We start from the raw sequence: 20938 nt of genomic DNA on the forward strand, positions 1-20938 counted from the left end.
CGGGGGATCTGTGTGTGCCCCCTTCCCCCATGCCCCTCTCACCCCCCCCAAGCAGGGGCTCTCTGTGGCCCCCATTCCAAGCTTCCCCATGCTTCCTCCCTCCATGGCTCAGTGTGCCCCTTTCCCCCCATCATTATTATTTCTCTTCTTTCTATCTGGGAGATAAGTCATTCAGGCAGGAGTGGCCCTAGCAACTTTGCTGACCAGGGCAGAAATTGTCTTCAGTGACCCTGCAGTTGTCAAGGGGGTGAGAAAAAAAATGGTCCAGCGCCTCCTGGAAGTTGGTGCACAGGGCAGTTGCCCTGCTCGCCACCCCCTTGGAACCAGCTTGCATTCAGACTGTCAACTTGTTAAACTCTGTTGGGAGGATGATCTGAGATGGTAGGGGTATTGTTATGCTGGAAGGCATTAATTGGTGTCAACCAGCTCTTTGATATATAGAGGATTACAAAGGTGGTTGAAGCTGTTAGATGGGAGGATCCACACAGCCACCATTCTAGTTTTCTGATTTTCCCCAAAATCAACAGGAGATCAACATGTCATCTCCTGCCCATGGAGACCTGGATCATTCCCAGAAATGTATTTCATTGGATGTGGTGTTCAGAAGTCATCATGTTACAGCAAACAGAAATGCCATCAAGTTGAGTAGAAGGCCTTGCAAATTTGGTCATTCACCAATTTCTAAGCAAAAAAAAATTTTTTTTTTTTAAATTTAGAATCTGAATAGATGTATGTTAAACTATATTGTTGTTTAAATAAATGTGTACTGATATACTGTATCCTCCTGGTTAGCAAAAAGAAGTATCAATGTATACCAACAAATGAGAATAAACCTTTCTTTAGGAAAATAACTAATAAGTAAAACTATCAAACAAGATTAAAATAATTGATTTTAATTATGGTTTCCTTCCTGTTGGCTTAAATCAGTCTAAAATATGGAATATTGTTATTTGCAGGGGAAAAATAGAAGATCCAAGATAACAAAATCTAAAAGAATATACAAAGCATGCGTTATCTACTTTTCCTAATTTTACATGGGAGTTGTAAAGTAACAACATAATTATAATAAAATAAATGAGCAGATGTTTAGAAATAAAAAATCCCTTTTAATATGTGTGGCTTTAAAAAAATTGTTAAACTTGCAACAAATGTAAATGTTTGATTTAAGACTGTACTTAAAGACTACAATTAAAGTCCTTTCTATGGGCTTGGCTACACTTACGGTTTGCAGCGCTGGTAGTTTGCAGCGCTGGTGTGTGGCCACACTCACAGCTACCAGCGCTGGTGTGTGGCCACATTTGCAGCATTTCCAGCGCTGTTGGGAGTGATGCATTATGGGCAGCTATCCCAGCGTTCAAGTGGCCGCAACATGCTTTTCAAAAGAGGGGGGTGGAGTGGGGTCTAGTGTGACAGGGAACGGGGGGGGAGAGAGAGAGTGGATTTTTGGAGCCAACACTGTGTGTTAGCTTCCTGACTTGAAAAATCAGAACATTTTTCCGACCCCTTAGTCTTAACTCTTAATTGCAAACAGCCTGCAGGCAACACGACTCCCCGCTGTTTCCCTGCCTGCCTCTCATTTGATTGTTTACAGCCAGGTACAGATGATCACAGCAAACAGGAGCTCTGTTTGTTTTTTAGATAGCAGCAGTGGCAACGGAGGAGCTCCACAGAGCTCGTTCACAACAGGGAGGAGGATCTCATTTGATTGTTCACAGATTGATCACAGCAAACAGGAGCTGATAAGCAGCTCCGGTAGAAACGGAGCTCCGGAGGTTCACAACAAAACAAAGAGAGGCTGCATAACAAAACAAAGGGAGTAATTTAGTTAAAAGCATTCTGGGATATCTCCTTATTCCCTGGAGGCCAATAAAAGCGCTGGTGTGTGTCCACACTTGATGAGCAGCGCTGGATCACCAGCGCTGCAATCGCTACACCCCAACCTGGCCAGGTGTACAGCCAGCGCTGCAGCCAGGGAGTTGCAGCGCTGGATGTGCCTTGCAGGTGTGGACGGTTACTAATTGCAGCGCTGGAAAGCCTCTACCAGCGCTGCAACTTGCAAGTGTAGCCAAGCCCTATACCTTCTTCCTCAGCTTTCTGAGCAGAATTTCCTTCCTGCTGGAGTGCAACAAAAACTAATTATTTCTGCTTTGAAAACATTAACACAGTCGGGATAGGATTTTCTCCTGCCTAGCAAGAAACCTAAATGAGCCTACTTGTTCCACTTCAGTGAGCAGGAAGGCCAGTTAAAGCTTTGGGGATGAACCTTTCTGTATTATGGGCTTATTAAAGGGAACATTTTAAATGTAAAGGGGTGAGATTCATCTATAATATTCCTCCAGTGTGTCAGTGGAGTTACAGTAGGGTTGTATACTGGTCCCTATTGTGTATACTGCAGGAGCCTTGACATTCATGTTCTCTGTATGTATAAATATCCCCTGTCTGTGTGTTCCATTCTATGCATCCGAAGAAGTGAGCTGTAGCTCACGAAAGCTCATGCTTAAATAAATTTGTTAGTCTTTAAGGTGCCACAAGTACTCCTGTTTTTTTTACTCATAGTATTGTTACTGTTCATAGTAATACTGTACTTCTTGTAAACAGGTAGAAACACTTTATCCTCATCTTGGCTGGGTTGAACTAGATCCTGAAGTTCTGTGGACTCAGTTCATGGATGTAATAAAAGAGGCAGTACAAGGTAATCATTCATTAAACCAAAGAATAGTAGCTAACGTTAACTAAAACTATTTAATCTATTAGTTATTTTTGTACTTATGCAACATGTCATCTCCTGAAAACATATTAATATTGCTGAATAGGAAACTACAAAATACCTTAAGAACTGTCTAACAACCTAATCTTGTAAACCCTTATGCATCTAAATAACAATACATGAAAATTTTCACATGAGCATGTGTTTACAGGATTGGGCCCTTATTTAGTTATTTTAATGAAGCTTTCAGTAATAACTTACCAGAGAGCAACAAAAATCTCAAATTGGTACTAATTTTGCTTCACTCTATATAGTCCTCCAGTTTAAATGGGATTTCTTAACATATCCTTTGGGTGAAATTCAGCCTTTGGAATCTTGTATGCAAGTCCCTTTGAAATCAACCAAAGCTCCGTTCGGGGTATGTGAAGACCAAATTTAGTCCTTAAACATTTGTATAATTTCTGGAACACTAATTTTGAACTTAAAATAAAAAAGGTTATTATACAAAATTAGTAAGTCACTCAGCAAATATGAAATTCTACAATTTAACTTTTTTTAAATGTAAAGGGACATTATCAACTTAAAAATCATATATAGTAAACAGACACTTCTTACATTACTAATACTATATTAAAATCCAGTTTGCATGTTGCTAGTCATGCTTTTTGTTCACTTTCTGTATTTTGATTTTTGTTCTCAGCATAAATAATGAAAATCAGTGAATCAGCTGCATGTTCAGGTTATTAAAGTTGCAGTGTTTGGGTTTAAACTCTGAGGAAAAGTTTGTTTAAAACAGCTGTTTTCACTGGAATTTAGAAAAGATAATTGTGGAGATATTTCTATTTCTAGAAGATTTTATAAAAGCATTCATTTACAAAATTTAAAATTTAGACCACATTTAGTATGTTTGCTTTTAATTCTAGAAATATTCATTTAAAGAGTTCTGCCTTCTTGAGTTTGAATGATTATATGAAGTCCCTTTCAGTAGCTCAGAGATCACAAATTATTTTTTTCTTAGATTTGTGAGCTCTATGGGGCAGGGATACTTTGTCTGTATGAGTGCTTCCACAAACTAATAATATCAATAAGACCTACATTGTCAGGGTGAAGCCTCTCCATTGTCCATGCAACACAAAAGTGATTTTGTTTATCTATAGGACTTTCTTGCCTTTCATCTAGCCTATGTTATGTTCCGAAAGGTATCTAGAACATCCCTATTGAAAGTCTCATTACTTCTGCCATGGGGGCACAGTAGTTGTCTTTCCCTCTTGATGCTTCCTGAATAGGCCTACAGAGATTGGCCCTTTCATTGCCTATATTTTTATTAGGCAATGTGCAGACGTTGCTTTTGTAAAATCCAGGATTATGTGTGCAACTATTTTGGAACAAATTGGTCTAGCTCTGCTGATCCGTTCTGTGTACTTGGTTATTTCAGCAGCTATGTCACTTGTTTAGCTGTCCAATGGGTAAAAATCAGTATTTATTACATTTGTTGAATAACTTTCCATAAGGTGTATATTTATGTCATGTTATAATATTAGCATAAAAGTGATTTCTCAACTTTTAAAATATATTTTTACTTTTAGCTGCAGGACTACAAATGAATCAAATTGCTGGTCTTGGCATCTCAACACAGAGAGGAACTTTCATTACATGGAACAAGTATGTACAGTGTGTGCAGGTTGCAAAAGTGTATTGATTTGCCCTATAAATTTAAGCACTTTAGGTTTTTTTTATTTGTTTTGTAAAGAGCTTACAACCCAGTTTTACATGAGCATGGAGAGTGAAGATAACCTATAGTAGAAAAGCAGGTGAGGTGAGGGAAGGACAAAAGTTACAGCAATAAAATCACTCAATTACTCAGTTTAGGTATACAGCTTGATGTTTCAGATGTTTGTGTAGTGCATATACTCTGATTCACTTTCTGTAGGCAGTGTTCCTGACTGTTACACTGTTCTCTAACTCTCTGGAAGAACTGGGTATGTGAAAGAACTATGGATGCGTCTGGTATGTCATGAAGAGTCAAGTGAATAAGGTGTGACCTTTTTTAATTGTAGAAAACAGAACAGGCAAAATCACACTTCAGAAATTGTTTGGTGATGGGGTAACCCCTTAACAAAAACAAAACAAAAAAAAAACTATTACTGCACAATCCAGGCATAGATATCGCTATTGGAGATGTTAGGGGTAAAAGTTGAGACACTGAGTCACAAGTGCATCCAATTTATATTTAATCATTTCAGACAGAATTATTGTCACTTTATAAAAAAAAGAACGAGGAGTACTTTTGACACCTTAGAGACTAACAAATTTAAGTATAAGCTTTCAGAGGCATGCATCTGATGAAGTGGGCTTTAGCCCACGAAAGCTTGTGCTCAAACAAATTTGCTAGTCTCTAAGGTGCCACAAGTACTCCTCGTTCCTTTTGCTGATACAGACACTGAAACCTGTCACTTTATAGTGTCTGGACATACATTTATGCCAGACAAATAACAACAGATGAAACAGAATTGGTAAATGGGCCCAAATGAGCACATTTTGGGGCCCTGGAAGTTCTTCCACCTTCCATGATAGTCCTTGCCTTCTCTGATCTTAGTCTGGTCCTTCAGTCTCATTCTTCAGTTTCTACTCCAGTGTTTCTCCAGTTTGGGACCATGCTCTTTTATACAGTTCTGCATTACAGATGACTTAATCTTTATCCAATTGGCTTTTAAGATATCAACCTTTTGGATTTTAGGTAACCTGTACATTACTGTTACTAGCTTTGCCCGTTACTTTGGGGTATGCTCATTTATTAGGGTTACTCTTCTGGGATAAGGGGTGTTCTGTACTTCTATCAATGTATTGCTTGTGTCACTTGTGTTGTCATACAGAGCTCTATTTCTTCCTGCTGCACGTTCCCTCCCAATGGAGCTATCCTGCAGGACCTAGGTTCCCCAGGGCTGGGTTCTTCCAGCCTCAGAATCAGACGCACACACTCACACACACACACTAACAGAGTGTGTCTGAGAGGACTGGGTTAATCAGCACTCTTAAGCTGACCCCTTATATGTCCCTGGACTCAGTAGGCTGGGTTGAGCAGCACTTCCAAGCTGTCATCCTCATATGCCATGGGCAACGCACTGGAATAGAGCACGCCTGAGCAGGCTGGGTCAAGCAGCACTTTCAGTCTGCCACCCTCCTATGCCCCTGGACTCAGCAGATTGGGTTGAGCAGCACTTCCAAGCTGCCACCCTCATATGTCCCAGGTTCAGCATGTCTCTATCCCCACAATTGTTATAGTAGTAACCCACTTGATGAGCAAACCCCACAGAATTTTTGGGTACTGCAGGGATCTTTTAGCTTAGGTACAAGGAGCGTTGCTGCAGAGCGAATGAGGAAACCAAAAAAAACCCCATAAAGGTGGGCAGGGGTGGAGGAGAGAAGCAACCAGCTTAATCATGAAAGTTATTTATTGCCATGGAATAAACATAGGGGAGCCAAACAGTTATAATTATAGACTATCAGGGTTGGAAGGGGACCTCAGGAGGTCATCTAGAAACAACAGTGGTTCAAGAAAGAACACTAGATTTGTTTGTGTAAACAAGGAAGTATACCAAAGTTGTTTTGTTCAGCTAGACCATGGGAGCTGATCATTCCTGACTTTGGGTGGTGTTCCTTGGAGGGAGCTCACAATGCAGTTAGGGAGCTTCACTATTTTGGATACCAGTAAAGGATTTATTACTAGAATTGGTCTGATAACTACTGAGCTGGGTGTGTGCAGGGTGTGGGTTCATTAACATCTGGAGCAGAGATCCCCCATCATTCAGTGCTTCCCACACAGTTCTTACACACACGCATGCTTTACCAACATAGATTAAAACAGACTCCTTTTCCTGGATAACATCGAAGGAACAGTGAGACTTATTCCCAGGTTGTGGGAAGAAGCCTTCATCATGTTCCTCCAATGCTTGGTCTTCACAGATATAGCACAAACCTTCTTTTCTCCTACACCCCTTTACATTTACTGTGTTGCACACATTATCTTTCTGCCAGGCCCAAGTGTTAGGATCTCTGGAGTACGTTACTGAGTTATCATTAATCTGTAGTCCCAGTGGGACTAATTTCTTTGCCTGCCACAGTTATCAGGAATAACTGCAAGCTTTGCTGATGGTGATTGTACGAAGCATTAACTAGTCTCCACCAGGGCCAGAGGACTAATTCTTCCTCCATTACATGGGGCTGAATCAAGCTGATTGCCTCCATGGGAATTTGCCCTGCTATGGCTTGCCAAATCATTCCCATGATTATGTTCTGGGTTAGAGCCTGAGCTTGCTCACACACTGAGGTCAATGAGACATTATTCTGGAGGGACTGTACAGCAACATTAACTCTTCATTTTTTCCTCTGAGTCTTTTTCATCCAAGAAATACCTTACTTATTAACTGCTGTTCTTCACTTAACTGTTTCAAAGATACTGTTAATGGGGTTCCCATCTTTCCTATATTTTTGGTGGCATATGATAGTTTATTAGCCAGAACTTCTATGTTTGCAGCATCAACTAAAGAGATTCCTGTTCCTACAGGTGCAATCCAATCACTTAATTCTCTTTTTACTCTATTTACATGGTGATCCCCATGCCACATCCTTACCCATTCATCCCAATCCTTATGGCTAGTTCCAATCAAAGGAGCGCATACAGGTGTTATGTGAGAGATATTCATGCCTTTTAACTGGATTTGAATTTCCTTCAGAGAAGTCTGAGGTTGAAGAACCAAATGTTCTTGTTGGTCCAATTTTAACACATGGGGTCCTGAAATTGGGGCTCTTAAATGTGGAGGGGAGTGAGGTTTGTAATCAGAGGGTCAAAATTTAAAGCTGTTTTTTGTTGTTGGCCCAATTCCATTCTGTACAATCCGGGCTCATGGAATCCCTCCGAAATGGCAATGTGCCCACAGAATTTAAACCAAATTGTTGGCACGAGCTTGTCACAATGTGTGCCCTTTAATGGAACTACGCAGTCTGGAGGACCATGCTGAATCAAGTCATGTCCAGCTACAGTCCAGGTCAGCAGTTCCCAGTTTACGAGGAACCATGTGATATTCTTGCCTGCTGGTGTGATCAGAGACAGCTACAGTTCATCTCCGGGTAACGGAGGTGTCTGGGTTCCGACAACAATGATGACATGTAAGGGAATGGTTGCTCCCGAACAGCGAAGGAAACCAGGACTATCCTGCACCTTCCACCACCAGGGAGGCTATCATTGGTTGGGTTTGATGGTGTATATCCCTTTCGAGACCACAACGGCTTACAGAAGAATGGAACAGAGTCTGGTGTGGTCTTAGTTTCATAACAAAACTTGAGTGACTCTCCTGTGGCACTCTTCGTGCAATTGGCAACGCTTTCCCAGGGGCAACCCGAGGAGTTGCCAGCAGCGTAGAACTGGTAACGATGCTGCAGGGACGGGGGTTGCTTCCATTGCCATAGAATCCATGCGTGTGGCACAGCAATTTTACTTCCTGGGCTCCAGCTGGCAAGCACCTCCAGAGTTTCAGAGGGATCACAGGTTCAGCATAGAGCCTGGACAGCATCAGACTCCAGACACTTATGAACAGCAAAGTGCTGGTGCAACGGTGGGATGTCATGGCTCATGTTTGAGACCTGTGAGGAGCCAGAGAAGAGAGAACAAACTCCCACACTCCCCCCCGTATATACTGGGAGAGTCTGGGACCAGTATTTCAGGGTGAACATGAAGCAGTGACCTACATGAGGGTGGCCGTAATAAGTCGAGGGCTTCTCTGGCCTCTTCCTACCTCAACATTGGGGTAGGCACTGACAAGCCCACCCAACGCGTATTTTCCAATGGCTCCAAGCCATTCCTCCTTGGTAGCCAACAAGGGTGGCTGGCAGGATGGAGAAGACAGTTATGCTATTGCTTATGGGTTAGGTGGTTTACCCTTCCACTCTTCGAGCTGTGAGGAATGAAACCATTTCTGCCAGGGTTTCCCATTTTTTCCATTCAGGATTTCTACCTGATAAACACTGGGGCTGGCTCGATTCACAATAAAGTGGGGGCCATCCCATGTGTGTGTTAAAGAGTGCTCCTTTGCTGAAAAATTTCTGTACGTTACTGGCCTAATTGTTACCTCCACAAAATTCTCTGTTACTTACACACTCTAGGGGCACTCACCTTTACCCAGTTCCTAGGGCTCAAGGCATAACCCTCTTAATTTAGGCACCTCCACCCTTTTCGAGTTCATAGGGCTCCAGGTGAAAGGCACCTAACTTTACTCTTCCATGGGCTCTGGGACCTACTCCTCCATGGGCTCCGAGCAAACACCCTCTTCCTGTGGACTCAGGGTGTAATCTTTTGCAGGTTTACGGGATGTCCCACCAGCGAAAGAGCCCCATACAGCAATACCCCACTCAATCTCCACCTATTAACAATTACCAAAACAGAATGCACACACCGTACACACAATGCTCACCACTCCCAACAAGACAGACAAACTCTTTCTGATGGCCAGCCAGGATCAGGTCTATCTGGAGGACTCCAGCCACCACATGATTGCCACCGGCAGAGTGCCAAGGTCTGGCAGCTCCAATCCTAGGGCTGTTTCCTGGAGTTGGTTCCCTTAGAGCACCTCCTTTCCCAGGGGCATTTCCCCTTCTTCATTACCCATCTCTCTAACCTGCTGGTTTTCTCCTGTCTCAAGCGAGCAGCCAAGGTTTTTTTCCCCAGCCATCTCTACTTCCCTTATCTCACTAAAGATCCCTACCAAAAATCCCTTTCACGCAGTCACAGTATTTCTCTAAAATTTTTACAATTAATGAGCGTCACTATTTTGGATACTACTAAAGGATTTATTATGGGAATTGGTCTGATAACTACTGAACTGGGTGTGTGTAGGTCTGGGTTCATTAACATCTGGAGCAGAGATCTCACATTATGCAGTGCTTTCCTGCTTTTCTGGTCCCAGAAAGGGGAAAAAACTCATAGGCAGGAGTTGTAGACCAAGCTGGATGTGCAAGCATCTCAGAGAGGTGATTAAGAAAAAGCAGAAAGCCTACAAGGAGTGGAAGATGGGAGGGATCAGCAAGGAAAACTACCTTATTGAGGTCAGAACATGTAAGAATAAAATGAGAAAGGCCAAAAGCCATGTAGAGTTGGACCTTGCAAAGGGAATTAAAACCAATAGTAAAAGGTTCTATAGCGGTATAAATAAGAAGAAAAGAAAGAAGTGGGACCGCTAAACACTGAGGATGGAGTGGAGGTTAAGGATAATTTAGGCATGGCCCAATATGTGACCAAATACTTTGCCTCAGTCTTTAATGAGGAGCTTAGGGATAATGGTAGGATAACAAATGGGAATGAGGATATGGAGGTAGATATTACCACATCTGAGGTAGAAGCCAAACTCAAACAGCTTAATGGGAACTAAATCGGGGGACCCAGATAATCTTCATCCAAGAATATTAAAGGAACTGGCACATGATATTGCAAGCCCATTAGCAAGAATTTGTAATGAATCTGTAAACTCAGGGGTTGTACCATATGACTGGAGAATTTCTAACATAGTTCCTATTTTTAAGAAAGGAAAAAAAGTGATCCGGGTAACTACAGGCCTGTTAGTTTGACATCTGTAGCATGCAAGGTCTTTGAAAAATTTTTGAAGGAGAAAGTAGTTAAGGACATTAAGGTCAGTGGTAATTGGGACAAAATACAATATGGTTTTACAAAAGGTAGATCATGTCAAACCAACCTGATCTCCTTCTTTGAGAAGGTAACAGATTTTTTAGACAAAGGAAATGCAGTGGATCTAATTTACCTCGATTTCAGTAAGGCATTTGATACGGTTCCACATGGGGAATTATTAGCTAAATTGGAAAAGATGGGGATCAATATGAAAATTGAAAGGTGGATAAGGAACTGGTTAAAGGGGAGACTACAACGGGTCATACTGAAAGGTGAATTGTCAGGCTGGAGGGAGGTTACTAGTGGAGTTCCTCAGGGATCGGTTTTGGGACCAATCTTATTTAATCTTTTTATTACTGACCTTGGCACAAAAAGTGGGAATGTGCTAATAAAGTTTGCGGATGACACAAAGCTGGGAGGTATTGCCAATACAGAGAGGGACCAGGATATCCTACAGGAAGATCTGGATGACCTTGTAAACTGTAGTAATAGGATGAAATTTAATACTGAAAAGTGCAAGGTCATACATTTAGGGATTAATAACAAGAATTTTGGTTATAAACTGGGAACGTATCACTTGGAAGTAACCAAGGAGGAGAAGGGCCTAAGAGTATTGGTTAATCAGAGGATGACTATGAGCCACCAATGTGATATGGCTGTGAAAAAAGCTAATGCAGTCTTGGGATGCATCAGGCGAGGTATTTCCAGTAGAGATATGGAGGTGTTAGTACCATTATACAAGGCACTGGTGAGACCTCATCTGGAATATTGTGTGCAGTTCTGGTCTCCCATGTTTAAGAAGGATGAATTCAAAGTGGAACATGTTCAGAGAAGGGTTACTAGGATGATCCGAGGAATGGAAACCCTGTCTTATGAAAGGAGACTCAAAGAGCTTGGCTTGTTTAGCCTAACCAAAAGAAGGCTGAGGGGAGATATGCTTGCTCTTTATAAATGTATCAGAGGGATAAATACCAGGGAGGGAGAGGAATTATTTAAGCTCAGTACCAATGCGGACACAAGAACAAATGGATATAAACTGGCCATCAGGAAATTTAGACTTGAAATTAGATGAAGGTTTCTAGCCATCAGAGGAGTGAAGTTCTGGAATAGCCTTCCACAGGGAGCAATGGAGGCAAAAGACATACCTGGCTTCAAGACTAAGCTTGATAAGTTTATGGAAGGGATGGTATGATTGGTTAGCCTAATTTTGGCAATTAATTGATCTTTGACTATTAGCAGTAAATATGCCCAATGGCCTGTGATGGGACACTAGATAGGGTGGGATCTGAGTTACTACAGAGAATTCTTTCCTGGATATCTGGCTGGTGAGTCTTGCCCACATGCTGAGGGTTTAGCTGATCACCATATTTGGGGTCAGGAAGGAATTTTCCTCCAGGGCAGATTGGCAGAGGCCCTGGAAGACCGTTTTTTCCTTCCTCTGCAGCATGGGGCACGGTTCACTTGCTGGAGGATTCTCTGTACCTTGAAGTTTTTAAACCACAAGTTGAGGACTTCAGTAGCTCAGACATAGGTCAGGGGTTTGTTACAGGAGTGGGTGGGTGAGATTCTGTGGCCTTCGTTGTGCAGGAGGTCAGACTAGAAGATCATAATGGTCCCTTCTGACCTTTAGGTCTATGAATCTATTAGTTCTGTGCGGTTCTTGCCTTGGAATCTCTGTTCTCCATTCTGTATGCTGATGGAGATGCCTCCTTGTCCCATATTCAATGCAAATGAGGCTGGGGAGTTTCCTTAATCCTGTCATCCGTATCCCAGGGGTTTAGGTGTGTGTCTCCGTGTCTTTTCATTGCTTTTTGTAAGTCTCTCTTTTGATCAATTTTGGTTCAAGGAAAGGCTGGCGGGGGAGGGGGGAGATCTTTCGTGAGTCAGACAGGCTGAATACTGTGCCCTGGTTCTCCAAGAACACAGAGCTGCTAGGTAACAGTTATGTATGCACAAGCTTCAGTTACCCAACTTCTGTATTTTTCCAGCTGTTTTTGCAGTGTCTGGGTGTGACATACCCAGGGTACAATTCCAACTTATGCGTAGGTGTGTCACCTCTGCCTTCTAACCTGGGATGTCCTTTACAATGTTTTGCTGCTGTAGCCTCCCATTTGGATTGCTCACAAACAGCCTCCAGCATACAAGACGCTCTTAGCTATGTCTGTGTGTGTGCTGCAGCCAGCTAGCCACACCTTGGCTCTTACCAGCCTTAATTATATTGCAGGGTGATTCCAAAACAACCTCGGTCCTAGATTTCCCCCCAGAAATGTTTGTCCTGTACTGCCCAGCTTTCTCCTGGACAATAGAAATGTATATAAAGTCCGTTAATGCTTTAATAGAAATAATATGCACATAACTTTCCACCACAAATGGAGTTTCCCAGACACTTTAAATTAAACACACTGGATTAGATAAAACAATAAAATAAGTTTTTATTAATTACAAAGAGAGATTTTAAGTGAGGCATAAAAATCCGAAATGGTTACAAGAAAAATAAAGATAAAATGCAGTTGGTCCCTAACTTAACAAACTGTTAAATTGAAAGCAAAGTTTTTTTTCACCATATGCTCTCAGCAATCTTATTGACCACATTTCTTAGGTCAGGACTCCTCCAGTTTAATTGCTGCTTCCTTTTGTCCCTTCTCGTGCAGTGAATCGACGGACAGAGAGAGAGAGAAAGGAGGGATGCCTTGGGTCTTTGTCTCCCTTTTTATAGTGTCAGTCCCTCCCTTGGAAAACATTTCTAGATGAGATTCAGGAGACAGAGTCTGTAGGAAAGGATGTTCCCTGCTGCTTTCCCTCACCTGTTGGAGCTTCTTTTGTTTCCCTTCCTGCTTGATAACTGTACTCATTCACTGTACACACTTACAAATCATTAAAAATATTGCTATCAAAGGTCTTAATATTACCATTAACAATTCTTTTTATACTTCAATGTTATAAGTCAGTATATGTTGTTTTGTGCTACTCTTGATCTTTAGAAAGGAGGAGGGAAATTACCTATTTGTAAAATGCTTGTTCTGTTTCTGACATGCTTGGTGTCAAATGATTGCTTGAATCCCAGATTGAGAGAAGGGATTACACAATGGCCATACTGGGTCAGACCAATGGTCCATCTAGCTCGATGTCCTGTTTTCTGACAGTGGCCAGTGGCAGATGCTTCAGAGAGAATTAACAGAATGGGACAATTATCAAGTGACCCATATTCTGTTGTCCAGTCCCAGAGCATGGGGTTGCATCCTTGACCATCTTGGCTAATAGCCATTGATGGACATGCCTGTCATGAACTTATCAAATTCTTTTTTTAACCCAGTTACTCTTTTGGCCTTCACAGAATTCCCTAGCAATAGGTTCCACAGGGTGACTGGTTTCAGAGTAGCAGCCATGTTAGTCTGTATCCATAAAAAGAACAGGAGTACTTGTGGCACCTTAAAGACTAACAAATTTATTTTAGCATGAGCTTTCGTGAGCTACAGCTCACTTCTTCGGATGCATAGAATGGAACACACAGACAGGAGATATTTATACATACAGAGAACATGAAAAGGTGGAAGTATGCATAACAACAGGAAAAGTCTAATCAATTGAGATGAGCTATCATCAGCAGGAGGAAAAAAAACTTTTTGAAGTGATAATTAAGATGGCCCATAGAAGGTGTGAGGAGAACTTAACATAGGGAAATAGATTCAATTAGTGTAATGACCCAACCATTCCCAGTCTCTGTTTAGGCCAGAGTTAATGGTATCTAATTTGCATATTAATTCGAGTTCAGCAGTTTCTCTTTGGAGTCTGTTTTTGAAGTTTTTTGTTGCAAAATTGCCACCTTCAAGTCTGTCACTGAGTGGTTAGAGAGGTTGAAGTGTTCTCCCACTGGTTTTTGAATGTTATGATTCCTGATGTCAGATTTGTGTCCATTTATTCTTTTGCATAGAGACTGTCCGGTTTGGCCAATGTACATGGCAGAGGGGCGTTGCTGGCACATGATGGCATATATCACGTTGGTAGATGTGCAGGTGTACGAGCCCCTGATGGCGTGTCTGATGTGATTAGGTCCTATGATGGTGTCACTTGAATGGATATGAGGACAGAGCTGGCATCGGGCTTTGTTGGAAGGATAAGTTCCTGGGTTAGTGTTTATGTTGTATGGTGTGCGGTTGCTGGTGAGTATTTGCTTCAGGTTGGGAGGCTGTCTATAAGCGAGGACTGGCCTGTCTCCCAAGATCTGTGTGTTCCATTCTATGCATCCGAAGAAGTGAGCTGTAGCTCACGAAAGCTCATGCTAAAATAAATTTGTTAGTCTTTAAGGTGCCACAAGTACTCCTGTTCTTTTCACAGGGTGACTGTGCACTGTCTGAAGAAGTACTTCCTCATGTTTGTTTAAAACCTGCTGCCTATTAATTTCATCAGGTGACCCCTAATTCTTGTGTTATATGAAGGGGGAAATAACATTTCCTTATTCACATTCGCCACACAATTCAGGATTTTATAGACTCCTTTCATATCCCTCCTTGTCCTTTCTTTTCTAAGCTAAACAGTCCCAGTCCTTGTAATCTCTTTTCATATGGAAGCTGTTCCATGCCCCTGATCATTTTTGTTGCCCCTCTTTATATCATTTCCAATTCTAATACTGTATATCTTTTTTGAGATGGGGTGACCAGACCAGCACATAGTATTCAAGGTGTGGGCATATCATGGATTTACATAGTGGCATTATGATATTTTCTATCTTATTATCTACCCCTTTCATAATGGTTCCTAACATTCTGTTAGCTATTTTAACTGCCATTGCACACTGAACAGATGTTTTCAGAAAACTATTCATGATTGAGTTCCTATAGCTCTCTAGCTAAAATATCTGTTTGCCTATAACAGAATAAAAATACTCTTGGCCTTCAGAATTACAGTAATCATCAAAGCATTGCTTTAAGCTCTTCTTTGAGTAGATGCAGCCATGTATTCCACTTAGGTGTGTATGCACCCAGCCATCAGAGCTGTAGAATTTTGCCTAGCAGTTCAGTAGAACCTCAAAGATACAAACACCAGAGTTATGGACTGACTGGTCAACCAGACACCATGTGGAACTGGAAGTAAGTAATCAGGCAGCAGCAGAGACGACCAAAAAAAAAAAAAAGGCAAGTACTGTACTGTGCCTGTATTGCATCTTAAAGGTAAGCACATCTGGGCCCCATGTCCTTACTCCCATGTGTGGGGCAGCCACTTACAGCTGGGAGAAAAAGACACTGAGCTTCGCAGGCACAGCTATGAGCCCCCACTGCCAGCCTAAGGCAGCCTGAGCAGACAGAGGAGGAGCAGTGCTGGGGTCCATGCACTGCTTTCCTTTAAGCTGCATGTGCTATTTTCACCCCCTTCCCTCCCTTTGGCCGGGAGTGGGACAAGGTTGCAAGCTCAGTCTGAGTCTGAGAAAGAAGTTGCTGCAGCCCAAGCTGCTGATGCTGCAAGGGAGCTGCTGGTGCTGTGGTGGGAGCTGCTGCTCTTGCGGCCAAAGCCTGGCCTGGAGTGTGAGTTGCCTGAGCTGCTGGTGGCATGCTTTGCTCTGGAGGAGAAGCTCAGTTTTAAAGGGCCACAGCCTGCACTGCGGGCCCACTGATGCCGAGGTGCTCCAGGGTGCCTCACTCATCATCCTTCCAGCCAGGGGCTAGAACCAGCTGCCTGTCCCCTCCCCCACTTGTGGGACAGCCACTTAGAGGTAGGCGGTGAAGACGAACATTTCAGAGTTATGATCAGTCTCCTTTCCCGAGGTGCCCGTAACTCTGAGGTTCTGCTTTATCTGTAAAGGAGAGGCACTTGCACCTCATGGCCATATCCCCTCTGGTCCAACTCCCCTAAGTTTCTTCTTTCCACCTGTAGCTGGTGTCAGAGCTCTGTGTGGTTCTTAACCTCACGATTCCTCTGTCCTTTTTAGTGACTTATTCTAGTTGTATACAGTTAGCACCATAGTGCTACTGTTTCTCAGATTTAGTCAAGTTTTTCCCTGGTGATGTGTCACAACCCAGTGTTCCCCTCCCTCAGGGAGTGCCTTGGGGAGGCAGATCAGCATTGTATGTTGCTAACGCTGTTGCAGGCATCACAAGGCATTTTGGGAAGAGTTAAAGGTGTGAGTGTGGAGTGGAAGATTCCTTTGCAGGTTATGAGAGGCCGAAGGGGGAGGAAGGGAGAAGAGAACGGGTTAACTGAATGCCTCAGTTCTCAGCTCAGTCCGAAGATAAGACATGGGCTCCAGTCCAAGGTCATGGCGCTTGAGACGGTGAAGGCCAGTGAGGGGAAAAACAACCATCTCATGTCCCTGAAGCTGGTTTGTTTTGGGAACGCTGACGAGGCCACAGAAAGCCGGTTTGGTCTGGTACAAAGAGCACGGGGGATGCAGGTCCCTGAACAAAATGCTCCCAAAAGACCCCACGACTTAAAATCCTCCTGAGAGCCGAAGCAAATCGGAGATCAACAGCGGATCCCGGACAACCTGTGCACAGGACAGAACTCCAGTCCACCTCTTCTTCCCCTTCTTCGTACATTACACCCAGGCTTGGCCAGCCCCGATAGTGCGTGTGTGAGTATGACAGTGGGTTAGGGCTTGGGGCACTAACACTTTCTTCCTTCTCCTGAGTGACGTGGGAACCCTGAGCACTCTCTGCTGTTATTTTATTATTAATAAAGCTTTAAAATTTAGTCACATGGTGTGCTCCTCCATCTTCTCCACTAACGATCCTGTGGCCTCAGCCTTATCACCTGGTGCCTCAGGCAAATTGGTAACATAAATCTGTCACAGATGCCCTTACCAGGATTCAACCGTTGCCTGTTGTGTGGGGGAATGATCCTAAATAATGATCCCTACATGAGGTGCTTGCTTTGCTCAGGCGAACCCCACATCAGGGAGCAGTGTTTGATTTGCAAGTCATTCACAAAATGGACTTCTGTGGCAAGAGATCTTTGCCTAAAGCAGCACGTTCTTAAACAGGCCATGCGGCCTGCTTCAGCACTGAGGCCCATGTCAGATCTGAGGTCACTTTTGGGTTCACAGACTGCTTCTGTTTTGTGCTCGAGCTGGCATCTCTCTAAAGAGATGAAGTCCCAAGCTCTCCCTTGGTCCAGGATTTTGCCAGAGCTATGACATTTACTGCCCCACTGTCTGGCCAGGCTGCCCTGGGTCCATCAGCACCGCATCCTGACATTCCCATTCTGCAGACTGTTAAAGTGAGGCTGGTGGTAAGCTTAGCACCAGGGACCTTCTCAGCACCAGGAAGCTCTTTGGCACCGTTTGCACCTACTGCAAAGGTATTGGAGAAACACTACTTTGTAGTGGTGCAGGGATTTGAGGGTTTTTACTCCCACCTGGCCCCTAATTCCCTGGTTGTAACTGCAGTTAATGACAGGGCTCAGCAGGGTAGGTTTAAGTCCATTGTTAAGGACAGGGATTTCAACAAGATTAATTTAAAGGGTAGAAAAATCTGTACCTCCTCTTGACTACAAATGCAGATTGCCAACCAGTGGGCATGCTGTCCAAGCATGACTTAGTAAATTTGTCAGCCATGTCTAACCAGCTGCCTGAAACCTCCAGGGAGGAATTTCGGGAGTTTATTACAGAGGGCTGCTTGGTTGCCAAGATGTCACTACAGTCCATGCTAGACATCACAGATGCCTTGGCAGTGTCCTAGCTGCAGAGTTCGGGCATTGCTCTCAATGTACAACAGGCAATAGAGGATTTTTCCTTCAATGGACAGCTGCTTTTTTTTGGACAAAACTGACATAACTCTGTGCTCCTTCAAAGATTTTAGGGCAACCCTGCTGTCCTTGGGGATGTATACATCTCTGAGGTGCCATTACGGTGGACAACACTAACACATAACAATGCCCCTTGGACAGTATCTTCCCTTGAGACATTAGGAAAACCACATAAAGGAGCATAGATCCCAGAGGTGGAGGCATTCAGGTCCTGGGTTTGGCCAGTCCACACAACCAAAACCACCTTCTGATATATTGAATTTCCACAAGTTAAAAAGTGGAAATACTTTAACCAGACTGTTCTCCACCAGTTTGAAGCCAATAAGACATATGCTCCTAAGTCACTTAGGTGCTTTTGAAAAAATCACCTGTAGCTGTCTAAATGTAGGTTTATGAACCTAACTTCAGGCTCCTATTTTTGAAAATTGTTATATGTGTATTAAAAAGTTCACAATAACAGTGTGTGACAGGATCCCTGGGGTGAGCCTGGACTGGGGGACTGCTGAGCTCTCCAAACCCACCAACATGGGTTGCCTCTCACACTGTGATACTGATGTGAAGCTACAAACGTCCGGCAGGTACTGCACTTATACAGCCATTCACAGGCAGGGACACACCCAACTGAATTACATGAATGATCTCCTAGTCTCTCATGAACCATCAGTAGAGAGGCTCCAGCAAATTCCCTCCAGTTCCACAGTCCTGCAGCCCAGATCTGTACCATTTTGTATTGGTCAGCAGCCTGACCAGTGTAAGTTCATTACTTAGTTCGCCACTTCTTCATAGGAAGGTGGAAATGCACTAGCCTTTGTAACCTGAGTAGATTTCCCAAGCACTTTAGTTTATTAACTACAGAAAGATAGATTTTAAGTGATAATAAGTGGTAGGCATAAAGGTCAGAGAAAGTTACTTTTAAGAAAATAAAAAGTAAATACGCGTTCTAAATCCTAAACTTTTAGTCTAGGAAAGAGTTGAATCGAACAGCTTTTCTCACCCTGACAGATGTTACAAGCAGGTTTACAGTTCTTCAATACACAGACTGAACACCCTTCTAGCCTGGGACCAAACTCCTTCAGTAGAAAGTCTTTTGTCCTCCAGACATTCTTCCAGGTGTAGAGTTGGGCAGGGAGAGAGGCTGAGGGATGATATCATCGTTTCTCTTTTTATACATTCTCCCAGCTGCTTAAAAGATCCTTACTGTGATGTGGGGTTCAGGCATCCCCTATTGGTCAGACAGTCTCCATTGTCTACATGCTCTCTCTGAGAAGTCTCTGGGATGGCCATTGGGAAAGTGGATTCCCTTTTAATGGGCCATCAGATTATGGCTTTATCAAACTAATTTTAAACTTTTTGCTTTTGCAATTTTAGATTATTTTTTTAACTATCTAAATTATGAATGCTGATTTTTTTTTTAAAAGCATCTACTGGCAGGGTCTTTTATTTGCAGTTTACAAGACTGCTATAAGCAAAAAAACAGAATACTGAGAATTAATGTCCTGATCCTTGCAAACATTTAAACAGTACGTAATTTTACTCACCTGAATAATTCTACAGTAAAAGCTGTGTTATCTGGCCCTGTACCAGCTGGAAAGCGCTATAAACTGGCATTTCTAATCTTCATAGAAAGTCTGGTTTGGGCCTGGCAGATTCCCTACCTGGCTCCACATGGCTCCACAGAAGTGATGACATGTCCGTGCTACTCCTAGGCGGAGGAATGTCCACGAGGGGTTCGGAGTGCAGGAGGAGGTGCAGGTCTGGGGGTTGGGGTGTAGTTTGGGTGCAAGAGGGGGTTCAGGGCAGAGGGTTGGGGTGTGGGAGGTATTTCACGGTGCTGGATCCAGAGGCACTCAACTCGGGCTACCTCTCCCTGCTGTTCCTAGGCAGAGGCATAGCTAGGCAGCTCTTATTTTCAGGGCCGCCCAGAGGATTCTGGGGGCCCGGGGTCTTCGGCGGCGGGGGGCCCTTCCGTTCCGGGACCCGCCGCCGAAGTGCCCCGAAGACCCGCGGCGGGGGCCCCCCCGCCACCGAATTACCGCCGGAGCGGGACCCGCCGCCGAAGCGCAGCCCGGTCTTCGGCGGTAATTTGGCGGCGGGGGGTCCTTCCGCTCCGGAGCAGAAGGACCCCCCCGCCGGCGAGGACTGGGAGCAAAGAAGCTCCTGCGCCCGGCCCCGCAAGAGTTTTCCGGGCCCCTCGGAGCGAGTGAGGGACCCCGCTCCAGGGCCCCCGAAAAACTCTTGTGGGGGCCCCTGTGGGGCTCGGGGCCTGGGGCAAATTGCCCCTCTTGCCCCCGCCCCGGGTGGCCCTGCTGATTTTAATCAATGAATTTTTAAAAATGAGATGATTTATATTGATTTGATTTAAAGTGCTGGGTGCAACTTGATTGATGATTTGAATTTTGACCAAAGAATTTGAGCCACATACATTCTCTTATGTTGCTTTCTGGAATCCTGTATTTCATAGCAGGATTGTCTCATTGTTTCTTGTACTCCCCCATCTGTCCATCTATATTTGTTGTCTCGTATCATACTTAGGTCTAGTCTACACTGGGAAATTAGGTTGATATAACTATGTCACTTGGGTCTGAAAAATCCACACTCCTGTATAACTACATCACTCAACTCTAACCCCATTGACCTAGCTACTGCCTCTTGGGGAGGTGGATTACCTGTGCCGACAGGCAAACCACACCCACTGGTGTAGATAACATCTTCACTGAAGCTTTACAGTGGCGCAGCTGCTGCAGCATTTTAAGTGTAGACAAGCTCTTGGATTGTGAACTCTTTGGGGCAAGGACTGTCTTTTTTTTTTTTTTTTTTAA

General features: G+C 43.6%; 1 protein-coding gene across 2 annotated transcripts in view; it reads left to right on the top strand.

The window, feature by feature from the left end:
* Nucleotides 1-20938, top strand: part of GK5 (glycerol kinase 5) — an 83582-nt gene that overhangs the window by 8938 nt on the left and 53706 nt on the right. Inside the window, exons 2-4 of one of the 2 annotated variants that reach the window (XM_039489276.1) lie at nt 528-641; nt 2599-2692; nt 4294-4369. In XM_039489276.1, the coding sequence (XP_039345210.1) occupies nt 528-641; nt 2599-2692; nt 4294-4369 (284 nt within the window). The remainder of the gene's footprint in view (nt 1-527; nt 642-2598; nt 2693-4293; nt 4370-20938) is intronic. The other variant, XM_039489277.1, reaches the window with a different exon arrangement.

The sequence above is a fragment of the Mauremys reevesii genome, linkage group 9 (assembly GCF_016161935.1).
Source record: "Mauremys reevesii isolate NIE-2019 linkage group 9, ASM1616193v1, whole genome shotgun sequence".
NCBI lineage: Eukaryota > Metazoa > Chordata > Testudines > Geoemydidae > Mauremys > Mauremys reevesii.